The sequence below is a fragment of the Sebastes umbrosus genome, chromosome 1, assembly GCF_015220745.1.
Source record: "Sebastes umbrosus isolate fSebUmb1 chromosome 1, fSebUmb1.pri, whole genome shotgun sequence".
In the NCBI taxonomy this organism is placed as follows: domain Eukaryota; kingdom Metazoa; phylum Chordata; class Actinopteri; order Perciformes; family Sebastidae; genus Sebastes; species Sebastes umbrosus.
This window is the reverse complement of record NC_051269.1, coordinates 10,784,501-10,800,845: the sequence shown is the minus strand read 5'-3', so window position 1 is coordinate 10,800,845 and position 16,345 is coordinate 10,784,501. Positions and strand designations below refer to the sequence as shown.

Genomic DNA, 16,345 nt, shown 5'->3' with positions numbered 1-16,345 from the left:
AAGTCTGCGGTTCGATCCCCCGGTTCTCCCGGTCACATGTCCAAGCGTCCTTGAGCAAGACCCCAAATTGCTCCCGTCGGCTGTGCCATCGGGGTGTGAATGAGTATTTAGATTAGATCCTGACGGGCAGGTTGGCACCTTGTATGACAGCCTCTGCCATCAGTGTGTGAATGGTTCACGGGACATGTAGTGTAAAGCGCTTTGAGTGGTCGGAAGACTAGAAAGGTGCCGTGTAAATGCAAGTCCATTTACCATTTATCGTTCAGGTGGTTGAATGGGTCGACTGTTAATGGTAAGGTTGGTGGTCCGATTCCCAAGGTTCTCCTGGCCACGTGTTGAAGTGTCCTTGAATAATACACAGAACTCCAAATTGTTCCAGACACTTGTGTTTTTCCGGTAAAAAACTATGCAAGTTGTTTTGGATAAAAGCGTCTACAGAATGTAATTTAGAATCATGAAAATTACTCCCAATTCTTGAAAAATCTAGTCAAATTAATTTGGATTGATGTGGGATTAAGACAGGGTTTTTTTCCAGCGTTTTGCTGCATTAAACAACGTCTTGCATGTTTGGATAATGAGCACTGTATTCCTACTGCTGTGCATCCTAAGCACGCTATTTCCCCCCCCCATTTGCATTATATAATAACACCTCATTGACCTCTGCTGCTCTAATACCTCTATGAAGTCTCTTCTCCAAATTATAGCTGATCCACGCTCGGCTGTCTCTGGCTCTGCACGTTGCTTACTCTCAGCTCATTATCCATTTCATATTTACTGATGTTCTACCAGAGGGAACTTAGCGGGGGAGATTTAAGATGACTTGTCTTATTTACACAGTTTTGTAGGAGTAGTCAACCTGCCAGAGAAGCCTTTTTATATATATATATATATATATAATATTCAACACAGTGAAAACGGAAAATAGTTTAAGGTCTAAACGTAGTTGCTAAAGCTTGGCAGAGATGGTCAGATGTGCAGAGCAGCAGTATATATGCAGGATGGGACAGATTTAGCGTCTGTGTAAAAGATGATGAGAGGATATGAGCTGCAGAAGAGGACAGACAGATGGCGTGAAAGAGCAGCGGTGCCTTTACTTTCTGGCACGCATGACCAAGGACCAACATTATGGAGTGTGAGCAGTGAGCTGCAAAGATAATGCAATTGGACATTGATTATTTAAAAACATAATGAAGTGAAAACACTGTCTTAGCTTTAACGTTATCAAGAGGCTGCACTGTGCTTCAATATGCTTTTTCAAAGAGCTTTTTTTTTTGCATGTCATTTTTAAAACTAGGAGAGAGAGAGCACAGGATGTTTAGCTAGCCACTTGTATCAATAGACTGAAACAAGCCAAGCTCACAGTTAGTCTGATGGACAGGTGCCAGGCTTCATCAGTAGCGTGGAAGTGGCGCAGTAATTAGTCAAATGAGGAGGAAGTGGAGGAGACGCCATAGAGAGAGACACCCCCTGGGGCTCTGTCTCCTCAGCAGGAGGACCTCCACGGCCCACTCAAATACACACACACACACGGCAAAAAAAAAAAACACAACCATTCAAACACAAATTCACGCACATCCCAAAACATAATATGCACAGTTTCACACATTAGAAGTCTTTGAGATACAGAAACAAGGAGCAAACATGCCCCAAGAAATAACCCACAACAACCTCACACACACACACACACGTCGACGCACGCTCTCATCACGTGTTGTTTTTGCTACTGCTGTGATTTAATGCGATGGGATGGGAGATGAAATTCGGATGATTGTATGTTTGATAAACAGCAGTCCCTGCCTGAGACATTACCGTGACAATATACAGGCAGTTTTAGAGCAACATAAAGTATTGAAAGGGGGGGGTGGGGGTGGAGATGGGGAGGGGGGGTTGAGGAAGTCAAGAAAATAAGAGAAATAGTGGACGGGAAGAATTATAGGGAGGATATTTTTGCGGCTGTCTATTTGAGAAAACCTACTGGAAGGGAAAAACAATTCCCTACCATCAGCAAGTTAATAAAAAGGCTGCAGTTTATCTCTGTCTAAAAGACAAATACCCTGACTGAGGATGGAAGGGAAGAGAGGAGCAAGGGAGAGGCTGCCCCACATTTCCCTCCATCCTCCATCCTCCATCCTTCCTCGCTCCAACAAGTCACTTACTATGAATCCTTCCGTCTGATAGTTGCCAACTGGCTGGCCGGTCCCGTCGAATCCTGCGATCACGCACCACTTCTGCATGGCCCCTTTGCATTCTGCTGACGGGGCTAATTAATGAATATATACAGAAGTGGGCAGTTAAAAGATCACTGTGGGCTCCATCTGTCCAGCTGGTCTTGTTTGCCTGTTGGTGTGCGCCGTCTGTGGCTTGGCATGGTGAATATCCCCTCTCAAACTGTCATACTGGCATGCTTTATCTGTTTGGAGAGTCCGATTTTTTTAATCTGCTCATTTGGGAGCGGAAGCGGATCAATAATGGTGTAAGATAGCGTGTTCAAGGTCAGTTTTTACTAAGGATCTTTATTGTCTCTTGGTCAGTTAAACTGGACTATACGAAGATGAATCAGTCACGGCTCTTTGATTCGGATCTCCAAGCCGTGGCAATCACTAAAACTAGAATTTACAAGCACTTTGAACAGCCTCTACATCTTGTATAATGTGACACAAGTGAGCTCTGGATGAAGATGATAATCGCATCACTTAGGATGTTGGTGAGATGCAATGAAGCGGTGAAGACAGCAAGTTTAAATACACTGATTACATTTGAATGAGACTATACAGCACCTGCAGGTGAAAACGCTATTTCAGCGAGGAGATTAGACAAGGCTGAGTGTATGCAAAGTCCTGTCTCTGTGGGGTGTTTGTTCACATGTGTGTGGTTGCGGTTGTGTGCGCGTAAATAATGTTTTTCTTTGTTCAGACCTGCTTGTATCACCGGTTGACAATCCCTCTGATAATGTTACAGAAGCCAACCCACTCTAACCCCCCCCTTCATGTCTTCTTTCTCTCTCTCTAATCTCAAACTCTCCCCAAGGGGTGTATGTAAATATTTAGCCCAGCCTTTGTTTCCTATGATGAGTCCCCGGATGCAGCTACTTTGTGTTGGCACTGGCACCCTGTGTCGCCGCTGAGACTATGTTGGAATCATGTCATGTTGTTACTGGCTTTCTATTAGCATTTGCTTATTTTACACATCTTTCATCAACAGTAGATATGTGCAAAATTAACCCGCTAGACCTTGGATATCTCAACCTGTAAATAGCTGTCATTTCACAATTAACAGGATGCCCTTGTTGGTCTAGCTGGCATGGCTGTGTGTGAGTATCAATTAACCCTTCATTAAGCTCCACACCCCCATAGTTACTGTTGCATGTCAAGCTTTCCTTTCTGGCACTGCACATACTGTATATGATATTGTACTAAAAGACTGAGGCCAAAGCTGCATGTCCCACACAAACAGCCAGCATCCTCCCCAGTTAATGATCCATTTAGAAGACTATTACCGTTACTTATTTCATCCTAACATAACTCTGTTTGGCTTACTTCCTGTTAAATGTTAGAATAGGATGAGGGCTAAACAAATAAGATCTACTAATGTTAGCCTAACTCTGATAGCATGAAGGACCAGAGTTGTGCTACCACACAGTAAGGAAATGCCACACAGTGGGTGTGCTAGTCGTGAACAGGGCTTTCTTTTTAACGTAACCTGTAACCCACAAACTAATGTAACTTAGATTGTTACCACTGTAGGTAGGTAGTAGGGGTGGAACAGTTCACAAAATTCAGGGTTTGGTTCATATCACGGTTTTGGGGTCACGGTTTTCGGTTCGGTACATTTATGTTACAGCATGGAGGTCAATTTCTGATTTCAACATGCTTTTCATTTATTTGGCAAAAATAAGTTAACAAATGTTTGCTTTAACAAAAATATGGCTTACATAAGGAACATAAACACTTTTTCATTGACAAATCTTAATTGAAAGAATAGGGTCTTCTACAGTAATTAGTACAAACAAAAAATGCAGCTTTGTTATTTTCATATAAATATGATGAAATAATAAACTAAGGCCATACATTGAAGCATAAGCTCAACCAGAAATATGCTAAAAAACTTCGCTTTTTATCTCCCACTCAATCAACAGTGGCTCATTGGTCATAATTCTTACTATAACAGTTGAGGCACTCAAATACTGACATACTGTCAATAAGAAAAAAAAAAATTTAAAAACTGCTGCTTATGCTAGTTTATACTGGGCAGGCACAACAGACTAAAATTCACACGTGAAGGCTCACGCACTTTGCCCATCTGCTTTAATTCTGTATTGTTTACGATGGAGTGTGGTCGTATATGCAGCAATAAACACTCTTATAGCATTAGATATTACTTTGTCACGGTGTGAATCTTCCACGGGAGGCCTGAACGCTGTGGGGGAACGGACTCTCTGTCCAGTCTGCTTTTGTTTCGCTCCACTGATCGACACATTCGGGTGATGCCGTCGTAATTAAATGTTTCAAGTTTCCATATATAAACCCAACTTCAGTTGAACAGTGTTGGCGTACATTTGACACAAGTCGTTGTCAGTTTAGCTTGACGATCATGAGCTACTGGGAGCTACGGCGCTGCTTACATTCCTGGTGCGCTGCCAAAACTTTACGGGTAAAACTCACGCTCCAGAGCTTCTGTTCCACCAATGCGAGTTGTAGACATAAACAGCTGTTTGGGTAACGGCGAACAGAAAGGATATCGCGGACCGAACCGAACGTCTTGAACCGAACGGTTCAGGTCAAATACACGAACCGTTCCACCCCTAGTAGGTAGTAAGATAGTTAGCCGAACATTCTAACATTTGCAGCTTATGTTAGAACACATAAACACACTGTTTTATCCATTGTTTTTTACGAAAGACTAAAAAAAATAAAAATAAAAGACACCACCCACCAAACACTTTAAATGCAGAGCCGCATGCTTTGGCATGTGGAGAAATCCAAAGCTTAACAGACTCGCCTAGTTACGGTTGCTAAGCTTTGGTTGAACAATTAAGCGGTCAATGTGCTGTTGCATTCACTGAATGAAAATCCTATGATTCAAAGGAAATCTTGTAAAAGCAAATTGCAAATGAGGCTTCGAAATTCTTGTTTTTGGCTGATATAGAATCACATATCACATAGATATCACATGGTGGACTGTGTTTTTTTTTTTTTCTGTTGGCGTGATGCAGTGCCAAGCGCTGGTAGACAGTCAGAGGCAGTATATGCCATCAAAGCAGGTGGCAGATTAGCTGTATACATGTTGTCCATTGCTGACACAGTCATCTGTCTCTTTTTCTCCTCCGTCTCATTGGGACAGAAAACCTCCCTGAGTCACTAGCTTCACAATAGCAGTCAATGTTTCTGCTTTTTCTGCGTCTGACTGGACTCCTCTGGAGGCTTCCAGATTCCTATTGAACTACGAGAGGCTTCTGGTGTGTTGTGTCTTATCGAGCTCCTCTGAGGGGCTGCTGCTCCCTATGTGTTCTCTCTTATTGAACTCTTCCTGGGGCCCGTTGAAGCCGGGTCTGCTCGGCAGAGCCCACTAATATTCCTTAATGATGTGGCATCTGTCTCTGTCAACCTCCGCGCCGCAGCAGCCAGACGCGGCCTATTGTGGCTGACTTCACAACGAGATAAGCAGTCCTCTCTCGTAGACACAGACGAAGGGACAATAACATCAACACGAACAACTAGCAGCGAACATAGTGAAAAAGTCAACAAATAAGTCTTTATAGAAAGTGGCAGAAATCTTTTTCATTTGTTATCATTTTGACTGTTTTGACTTTCCTCTGCTGCGTCGATGACAAGGGGAACATTTTAAAACATTTTGGGTTTGTGCGATAGCGAGTTGGCTTTTTAAATTTTATGCCGCATCAACATTTTTTTTTTTTTTTTTACAATGCTACTGAAGTTGAGGAGTACGGGGGTTGGCTTGCAAAACAGTGGACTTGTGTCACGACTGAGTGTCGGGTGCCAGCTGATTCTGCATAGCACTTTTTAACAGTAATTTTCTGGAGCCTCGCCACCCTCTGTCTTCCCATCTGTGTGTTTACAGTGACACTCAGAGCTTGGCACACTGGAACCAGTCATCATGGCTAATGATGAGAATGTGAGTATGTGTGACATGTTCTGTATATGAGCTGCACACAGGGCGCGAATGTGAGTTTGAGCATGTCTCACTGTGTGTGTGATTTTTTTTTTTCCCAGTGTGTACTTGACTGTCCTGACTGCCAGATAAAGCATATTGGTCGCGATTTGGCATAGTCGCTTCTGTCGTATCCTGTGTGAGCGTCAGCAGCAGAAGGTTCGATTGGCCGTCGGTGGCGCTCTGCAGAGCCACCTCTCCTCTTTTCCTGTGAGAATGACGGGCCTACACAGAAAGCTGTCCAGGCGTCACAGCCTCGAGCCAACAGCATAACTGATTAACACTGCTAAATTGCTGCGCAGCCTTTCCAATCCATGAATTATCATTCCGCTTTACAGAAAGGACGGGCTCCACAAAACAGTCACATCCATTTTCTTCTTTTTTTTTTTTTCTCTTTTGAGTGCTATTTTTTATATTGTAAATTGCTGCTTAGAGCTGACATGGCTGTATAATGTAAATAGGACTTAAACTTGCCCATAATCTTTGAGTGGAAAAAAACATCAATCATCAACATGCTTTCAAGTAAATAAATGGCTACGCTGGCGGGTATTTGTTCCCTTTAGAATAGCTTGTTTGTTCTATTGTGGGGACGTTCACTGTCAAGGCGGTACTATATACAGTGGTTGAGAGGAACTTAGTACATTTACTTAAAGGCCTATATTATGCTCATTTTCTCATCTGTCTGCCTGAATATGCCTGTATTTACCTTCTGTCTGAAACGCTACGTTTTAGCACATTTTAACAGAATTGCAACGGAATTGCGTTGTAGGCGACAGCTTGGGTCCATGTTTTTACTACCTGTCAGCTGGTGTCATTTACATACACTGCAACCGCAAATAAACTGGGTCACATTTAGAATGTTCACATTCAAAATCAAAGAACTTATATTGCTAAGAAGTGAAAGTCAATTGTTCGTTCCAATGCAACTTAGCCCCCAGCGGCAAAGCTACGCCTCCGCCATTTTGGACTGTAAGCGGCTACCGGACGCTGGTAAAAACGTCCGCCTATAAAGTACCATACAAAACTAAAACTAAATTATTTCTATTCTATTGTCATAATTAGAATGTTTCTAAAAATGACCTGTGTTGAACAATAAAAATACTATAAATATGCATACTATTATAACTATTTACTTACTTATTTATTTATTTAACTTTTTTGTCCAGCCGCTTCCCAGAGGAGTATAAAGTGAGCGGTGGACATAAGTGGAAGTTAGAAAAATCCAGCACACAGATTTTGAGAGCAATCTCAAACCTTTTCATGTCAAAGACCTCCAAAGTCGATGTTTAATAGACCACAGACCATGAATGTATAAGAAGTTGTGTCCTGTGCTTTTGCCCTACATATTGGTAAATAGACTACAACTACATTAAACTCTGTTTATGTCATGCTAATAGCACTACTAGCCACTGGCCGATAGCCGGTTGTTTGGGAACAGAGACGTTAATACATCCACCACGGTACAGGCTTACAGTACACAGCCCACGGGTGTAGTATAAGATAATAAAAGTGATGAATTACAGCCAATATATCCATTATTACAGCCGCATACAGCTGGCAGAAAGCTGGCAGAACTGGATGTGTCATATGAGCGTGTTCGCACTGGGAAGTTGATTTACATCGAAAAAATAGATCCTCTGATTTACAGACGTCTCTTTATACATCCATGGCTATGGACCCACTGGTGTTTTCAGTCCAAAATGGCGGCAGCGCAACTACAGCGCCATCTAGCAGACATTGTCAAAAAAACACTGAGCTTCTCCTCTTTGCGTCTATACTCTTTGTTAAGAAATGGTCTTCATATTGTATATTTGTGACAAAATTATAGAAATCCTGACAGTTTGTTTCAAAGTTTCTGAATACGGGCTGTTTATTCCTCCATTGATTGAGTGCTTAGATACTTTCACAGTATTTATATAGCACTTAAACCTGCTTCATAATAATTAAAAAAAATCACTTTTTACAATATGGGACTTTAAGTACTGCACATAAGTACAATTTTGAGGTAGAGTACTTATCTCCAGTGATTCTTAAATGTATGAATGAATAGTAGTTTTGCTGTAGATAAAGAAGATAAACAATCATACCGAATTTGCTCTTAGACATATTATAATAATAATAATAATAATAATAGCAAGATTCAAATTTTACAACCATAATCAAATGTTTTTTTTAATTTCTTCTGTTTTTTTCCTGTTGCTGTTTATTTTGTCCAACTACCTACATGTGATATGCCGCAGCTCAAACACTGCATATGATTATCGGTAAAGTTTCCTGCCACTCTGCTTGTTTTTTTTCTCTCCTGTAGCTGCCCCATTACCTGTGAGTGAGTCAAGCTCTAAAGCCCTCAAATATAATTTCAGGCGGGCTGATGTGCTTATGGCCCTTCAGCGATGATGGTCACTCATCTCCAACCTCTAGCTAAAGGGGATTTAAAGCTCCTCAGGCCTATCGTGGCCAGCATTACCATGTGCTGTCGGTCTGCGGCGGGCGCTCCTCCAGCCTAATGCTCATTGGCCGGCTGTTGCTTCCTGGGCTGGAGCTTTGTCTGGTTGACAGCACAGCTCAATCTTCTCCCAGAGTGGACAGGGACCTCATCTGCCCGTTACAGGAGCTTGTAATAGCCAACCTGTCAGAGAGATGAGCACCCTACAGTACTATCCATCTTTATTTGTCTCTCTTTGTGTTGTTATTAGTCCATGTAGAGCGATAAAAAGAATAAAACAGACACTCCTCGGGCAAACATCCGTAGCGTTTCACACACAAAATGGCAGAGTAACTGATATCAGTGCTGTTTACACGGCAGTACAGGATATACAATAGACATAGGTCACTGGAGAGGAGGACAAAGTGTGTAGGAGGATACAGTACACTGCTGTCGTGCCCATTTACACTTAGAGAGCACCTGCCAGCTTGGCTATATGATACTGTTCTATCATCTGTTAGCTTTATGTACAAATAGTGGTGGGCAACATGGACAGAATTATAATCACAATAACTTTCAAAGCTTGAAATCTTTATCAGTATTAGGGGTGTTGCGATATAAACCAGTATTGACAATAATCCTGATATTTAAAAAATGAAATGTTCATATCATGTTAATAATACACATATGATAATATTGTGTAAATAATATAAATCAGTTTATATAGATACAGTTATGGTTACAGGCTCTCTCTCCACCTCCCTACACTCGTATTTTGAGTGTAATTCATTGCCAAAAAGAGACAAAATGCACAATAATCTAAATTAAAGATGAATTTGACTGACAGCATTATGATTATTTTTTTAATTAATTAATACATTTTTTATTTAATTTGTATAGATATCGCGATGTTATCATTATTGTGAACTATTTTGGTCACAATAATCGCATAGTGAAAATCTGATATGAGCAGACCTTATCAGTATGGTATGATCTTTTGTAAAAAAAATTGAAAATGCTTGAGTGAAGTTGTTCTATCTGTGTATTTTTAGTATGACAAAATCTTAACATTTTCACATAGTCAAGATAATATGCTGTGACAGATTTTGGTTAAATTTAACTTGTTATTCATCAGAACTATGTGACACAGTATCTCAACAGGATCTATACATGTCAGTGGAGAATAAATTGTAATCTGTAATTTTTGCCTGGACCCTACTAGAGTTTAATAGTTGCTCTGCTTTTATTTGAGACCTGGGTGTTGGTGTGCATTTACCAAGTAAGCTTGTGTTGCAGCAGCTTATTTTCATACAATTTGGACCACAATGACAGTGGTTGACTTAATTTGTCAGTGGTTTGCTTGCTCTGTGCTTTGAGGAGGTAATTAAGCAGTGCATTTTCCAATAAGGCTGTTTGATGATTGTAGTAGCAGAGACTGCACAATTATACGCACATCAGAATGATTTAAAATCCCTAAATATAGTAGGAGAAGTATTGGAAGATGCATTAAAAAGTATTTTCCCCCCAGAGAATACTCCCTCAGCTCCTTTTTTTTTCCTGAAAAGGGTTCACAAAAACAAAAAAGTGGACTTTACTGCGTATTATGATAAATGAAAAATAATTTTGGAATCCCTACATGAAGCAATATGAGTCTTATTGATCTCTGTCTTTGTCTTTTGTGTTTTGTTTCTAAGCTCAGAGTAGAGAGGGCTCTGCCTGTAATGTCCCGGAGACGGCCATGAATCTTCCGCAGTGAGGCAGACCCAGAGAGCACTACCACACATTAAGGGAATGAATATTGATTTAAAAACAAATTTGACATGGTTTTTAAATCGACTTGAAAAATGCATTGCTTAAAAGAGTCAGGGGTTTGTAGTCTGTCAATGGAGCGGAGAAAACTTCACTCTTGTTTTATGGTTTAATAAGATTCCATTAATGGCTTCTTCCACCTTGAGAAAAAGCCCAATGAAATGCTGTGTGTGTCGCTGTGTGTGCGCAAATGTGTGGGTATGTTCGTAAACTTCATGTGCGTAAATACTCATGTGATTATTGGTCTCAGGTATGAGGGCTGCCTCGTTCAGAACCGAGGGGTAATGACTCATTTTTTTTTGTGTGTGTACGTGCATGGACTGCTGAATTGCCGACTAATGACTTTTTTCAGGATGAGTACCTGATAGAAACAACACTAAAAGAATTGAACCACCTGTTCCACTCATCAAAACACATTTTAAAAGATTTCTTTTTTTTGTCGCATTGTGATGGAGTATGCAGATTTCACCTTCACATTTCACTTTGAGAAGTAGTTTAAAGTGTTGTTTGAAACTAAGCAGGATCCTTTATCCCTCAGAGGGCGGCCAAAATAAGACACCAGGCAATCTCGTCAGAGTGCTCGGCTGGCATGGTCGGAGCTTCTGGGGCCAGGTTTGCCTGCTCAGTGGGCCAGTGGAGGGAAACTGCCTCTGGCTGCCTGCCCAGCCTTCAGCTTGACAGAGACAGATCGTATGGACGCCAGTGTTTTCTTTTCCTAATTGCTGCACATCAACACATCAATCCCACACAGACATAATATTTCATACCAAAGCAAAAGATTGTTACTTTGGCAAATATGAGAATGTCTGGTTTATACAAACAATCATGACGCTCTCGCACGATGTGCTGATTTCAGTTCATGTTTTATCTAATTGACGTGAGTGCTGTAGTGTGTGGGGCTTAAATATCAAACACCCTGGATAGTCACTGATGGGCCTCAATAGCTAATTGATTCATAACCTTAATCACATGATAAATACAAACAATAATCTGCTCATTGTGAACAGACCTGACTGATCAGCCCACAAGAAGCAGGGGTCCTGCAGGAGAGCGCAGTGCTGCAATTTTTTTCAATCATTTTCTTTTTTCAGTGTATAATAATTACTTGCACTTTGTTGTCAAAAATAAGTATAGGGTGTCCTCAGCTTTATTGGTTGTTCAAAGGTGGTTTGAAATTCGGATCATTAATAAAGCAGCAAACAACTATTTGCTATGTAAAGATATAGAGGAGTAATGTCTACCTGAGCAGAGAATGAAGTCGCTCTTGTGTGTGTTGTAATCTGAGCTTCTCTGTGCTTTGTTTACATAGCCGGTCTGGTTAGTGCATGCATGCACGTGAGTCCCAGCGTGTGTTCCCCACTGGCGTCGCCACTTTTAGCTCTGTCAGCACTGTTGCCAGTGTTTGCACTGTTGGTGCTGTTAGCATCATTAGCTGCTAGCTGCCAGCTCAGCCGTCGCCATGTTGAGAGCCGTGTGGAGGCAGTCCCTCAATCATAGATACGCTCTCAATTCGAATTGAGCTCCTTCAATGACACATAAGAAAGCATTGTTTCACAGATAGATTCAGACTAGACCAATAAAGTCAACCATTGATGCAGATAGTCAAGCTTTGCTTTTATTTCACTTCAAACTCCGTCGTAATTTGCTAGTGGTGATCTCTGTGACTGGAATAAAAGTCACATTTGCAAACTTCAGGAGAAATGGTTATGTCTGGTTGTGTCACTTCAGCAAATAAAAACCAACCAGTGACATCATGCAGTATACGGGACAAACATTATTAACCTCTGCTTCTCAACATTGAAACAAAAACAGCTTATTCCAGAAGTTTCTGGTCTAGTTGACATGCAATACACACGATGATGAAAAGCTTAAGGTTGTTAAATATCTGATCGCTCTATATCTGATATGGTTTGACCATTATACTTTTTTCCCGGAGACGTGTTACAGCCAAGCTCACAAGTTGTGATTGTATCTCTGTGGAATTTCTCATTACAAAGAGTTATTTTCTGCGTTTGTCATGCTGTGAGGCTCAGTGAGCAGCAACAGTAAGCGTGATATTAGATTTCATTGCTGTGCAGATGACACACAGTTTTACATCTATGTTTTGCCAGCTAATGTTGTACTAGACTCCTTCATTAACTAAAATCTGTGACATTAATCTACTGCGTGGTTGGCATATTACTCAGGCCTGAAAAGAGCTTTGGTGAAGGAGATGAATAGATTTTATTACTCACAAGTTTTGAACCACACATGAGGAATATAACAAAAAACATTTGACCACCTGAGAAAAACCAACATGCTCATTGACAGACTGCTGTTGATGAAAGCAACATCAGGCCTTGCTGAGAGAACAAAAGGAACCTGAAATCAACCTCCTAAAAATTCATAGCTCTTCAAATCCAAGATTTCACTCATATTAACTATACAGTTTGCAGATTTACAGCCAGTGCTAATACCTGCAGCACCAGTATGTAGGCTAAACCAGCTGCCTGTCAGTCACATTTTCTGTGTTGCGCCTCACCTCTCAATGTTAAGTATCAGGTTTTTAGTTGATGCTTCCTTTAGCTGCTGTGTCTTCACACTTGCTTTCGCTACTCAGACTTAAACTAAAGCTTAACATATACCTTTTTGTTCTTGATTTCACTGATTTTCAATTGTAGTTATTCTCTGTGAAGTACATTGCGTCATATAATCATGTATGAAGAGTTTAAAGTGTGTGTAATTGCTTGAGTAAATGATTGAAGAAGTGTATTTATAGTACCTAACACTAAGGGCAGTTAACTAGACACACAACCTGAGTAAATGCAGCAATTTAAGCCCCACGTTTAAGATTTAAAAAGACCCTAATTGCTTTAAAATATTCAACAACAACAGGCTTTTCCTCGGTTTTCTTCAGAAGGTCTATACAAAATGGTTTTATGGTGTGAAAGTGGGTCTTGCGGTGTCTTAGGGCAGCGGGATAAGTGGTAATCCCTCGGGTGGTGCTCTGTTGTAGACTACAGATCCTATAGAGCTCGGGCCGCTGACTCAGCCTTTACAATTCTTCCAGGGGGAGCAGACTAATCTCCAGAGTACTTTCCTCTGTCAGCGGTCCAAGCATCTGTCGTTCTGCCTCTGGATGCTACTTTCCAAACATCCCGGTCCCTTGTGGCATCCCAAACCCATTTCTCTTACTTTTTTTTTTTTTTTTTTTGTGGTTTGCCAAGTCTGCGTCTGTTTAGGTCTTACCTGATTTCATTCAGGTAACGCCCCAGTAAGAGCGCTTGATATATTGCTGTTTCTGAGTGAAAGTGTTGTAATTCCTACTTGCACTTTAACTAGGGGATTATGGGCATTCATAGGTTGCAATAATTCTCCGGCCTGTTTGGTTTAGGGTAGCCTTCAGTGACCTGTTGGATTAAGTCACAAAATGTGTTGTTGCCGAGCTGTAAATAAGACTGCTTGTGTTAGTTCCAAAGGACTTAACATTGTGGAGATACAAGGTGTTCACCCAGCAGTGAGGATCTGCTGGAGTTTGCATTTATTTAATTTGATCCTGACTGCCAGACTGCAGCTGGCTAGCTAAGTGCTTTGCCATTAGGGCTCTGTTCTGTGTTTAATTCTGCTACAGTGCTGAGGCTTATGGGTATAACGCCAGGCTGCATACTGCCTGCTCTACAGTAAATGTTTACCATCTTGTGTGCTACCTTGAGAATAATCAAACCGCTCCTCTGTGGTCTTCTTAATTAAACTAATGGCTCCGGTAATCTGACCTCTGATTCCCTGTGTTCTCCATCTGCAGATTTATAATGAGAAGAAGAGCCAGTTTGAAATCAAGAGAAACAACCCCAAGGACTTGGTGGAGAGAGTGGCACGGGACATCTCCAAGCTGCTCAACAGTAAGAGGAAAGCCCTGGAGGTAAGAGGATGATGCACCTGTGTACAAACATGCACCATAAGATATATACAGTATATATAACATAACACACTAAACAAGCCGTCATTAAATCCTCTGAGCTCTGATATATTCAAGACTCGTGAGGAGAATCTTCTGCTTATATTAGCTGAGACGGATGCATGTGCAATCAATCTTTCAGAGGTTGTAGTGGGCTCAGTTTTAGATCTAGAGTGAATATATTGACATCATATGAAACGACAAAATCTAAGGAATCCATTGGTACCAACCTCATATCCACCAAAGCAGCATATTTGCCAACTCCCATGTTGATAAGAGTATTAAATACTTGACAAATCTCCCTTTAATTCACATATATATATATATATATATGAGATAATTATTTTTTGCATTTTTTGCCCACTTTGTTTAATATTGGAGGCATATATTCTGAATGATAGTTTGTGTGATGCATGAGAAGACGGGTTATTACAGAGGTTATCATTTCAATGTCCTGCATTTTGGGGTATAATTATTATAATTATTACCATCGTTCTGCTCAGACAGCCCTGTGATTAGTTAAAAATTTGTTTCGCCCTCACAGCAGGGAACCTGTAACCCCTCTGAGAAGAAAAAGCAGGGAAGCTGATTGACAAGGAGGGAAATGAGAAAAGCACACACAATCAACTTTTAATTTTTAAAAGTCAGAGATAAAGAAAAGGAGCTTTTGTGCTCATCCTCAAAGTTTGGATTCTAAAATCAAAATGTTGTCCCCTGTTTAGTAGTCTAGTCTCACTGTTTTGTTCAAATTATTTTCACACTTAATATCACAGGACATTTTGAGAGCATATCATTCCCAAATTACCTGATTAGAATTTGTATTTATCGCTATTTAAAGCTGAATTTGTTCTTTTTTTCCCACAATGGCAGTGAGGCGCTCCTTTTAATCAGTTTGGCGATTCTCATCATCTCCACCCACATACACACATACAGCTGCACACACGCATCTCTATACACACACTGATTCCTTTTAATCACTGTGATCATCTTTATCGTATCTTGCATGAGCTACACACCCACACTGAAACTGTTGAGGCTGTAATGTGCTATTGACATATCATTCAAACTTTACCCTGCATTTAGATATGTATAGGTTCCCTTTCACATACTGTACATACAAATAAGAAAAGCATTCATGTCACAAAAAGCTTTGGCTTACGCTACTGAATACGGAAGGGAATCACCAGAGGCTCCACGATACGATATTATCGCGATACTTAAGTCACGATACGATCTTATTGCGATTTTAAACGTATACAAACGATATGCTGAGTATTGCGATAAGATATATAACAATTTATTACCTTTTTTCAACTGCAAATTAATGCAGTTTGTCAACATCTGTTTTATCTAATGAGATACAGTTTTCACTCCGTACATCTCAGAGTTTTCATTCACATATCTTGAGGTCAGAGGTCAATGGACTCCTTTGAAAATGACCATGCCAGCTTTTCTTCGCCAAAATTTGGCGTACCTTTGGAGCGTTATTTAGTATTCTTCCCGAGAACAGAGCAATGTCTTGGGGGACACTCTATTGCAGCCTATGCAGTTAAAATATTTAAAATAGAATAGATGGATAAAATGTTTGCCAGGTCCTAATTTAAAGTGTCACACACTATCAGGGGGGTCGGGCCACTCTGTCAGTCATTTTGAAGGAGACACACCGATGCAGCAGACACAGACTTACTCATGTGCTCGGGTCTATTTTTTGTTTTACAAATTACCTGTAACTTTCCAAAAATACTTTGTTGTTTTTCATTTTTTTAATTATATAACTAATAATGTTTTGAGAAGAAATAAGTTTTCCTATGATGGTTGTTTCTTACAGTACTTTATTCAGTCTGTAGTCCTAATATGTTAAATAGGTTGGTACAGTAGGTTGAGGGTTAAACTTTATCAAGCCACTTTTTTAATTGACGTGACTGGGCTGTAATGTTTCTAAATGGCTTCTTAATTTTTTGGGTCTCCTACTGTCGGCTGCCAGAGTTTTCAGACATAAAATACACACT

The 16,345-nt window shown here is 40.5% G+C and overlaps 1 protein-coding gene across 3 annotated transcripts in view; it reads left to right on the top strand.

Moving 5' to 3' along the window:
* Positions 1–16,345, top strand: part of LOC119487246 (voltage-dependent calcium channel subunit alpha-2/delta-2-like) — a 179,498-nt gene that overhangs the window by 36,517 nt on the left and 126,636 nt on the right. For all 3 annotated transcript variants that reach the window (XM_037767976.1, XM_037767968.1, XM_037767959.1), the window contains exon 3: positions 14,184–14,300. In XM_037767976.1, coding sequence (XP_037623904.1) covers positions 14,184–14,300 — 117 coding nt within the window. The remainder of the gene's footprint in view (positions 1–14,183; positions 14,301–16,345) is intronic.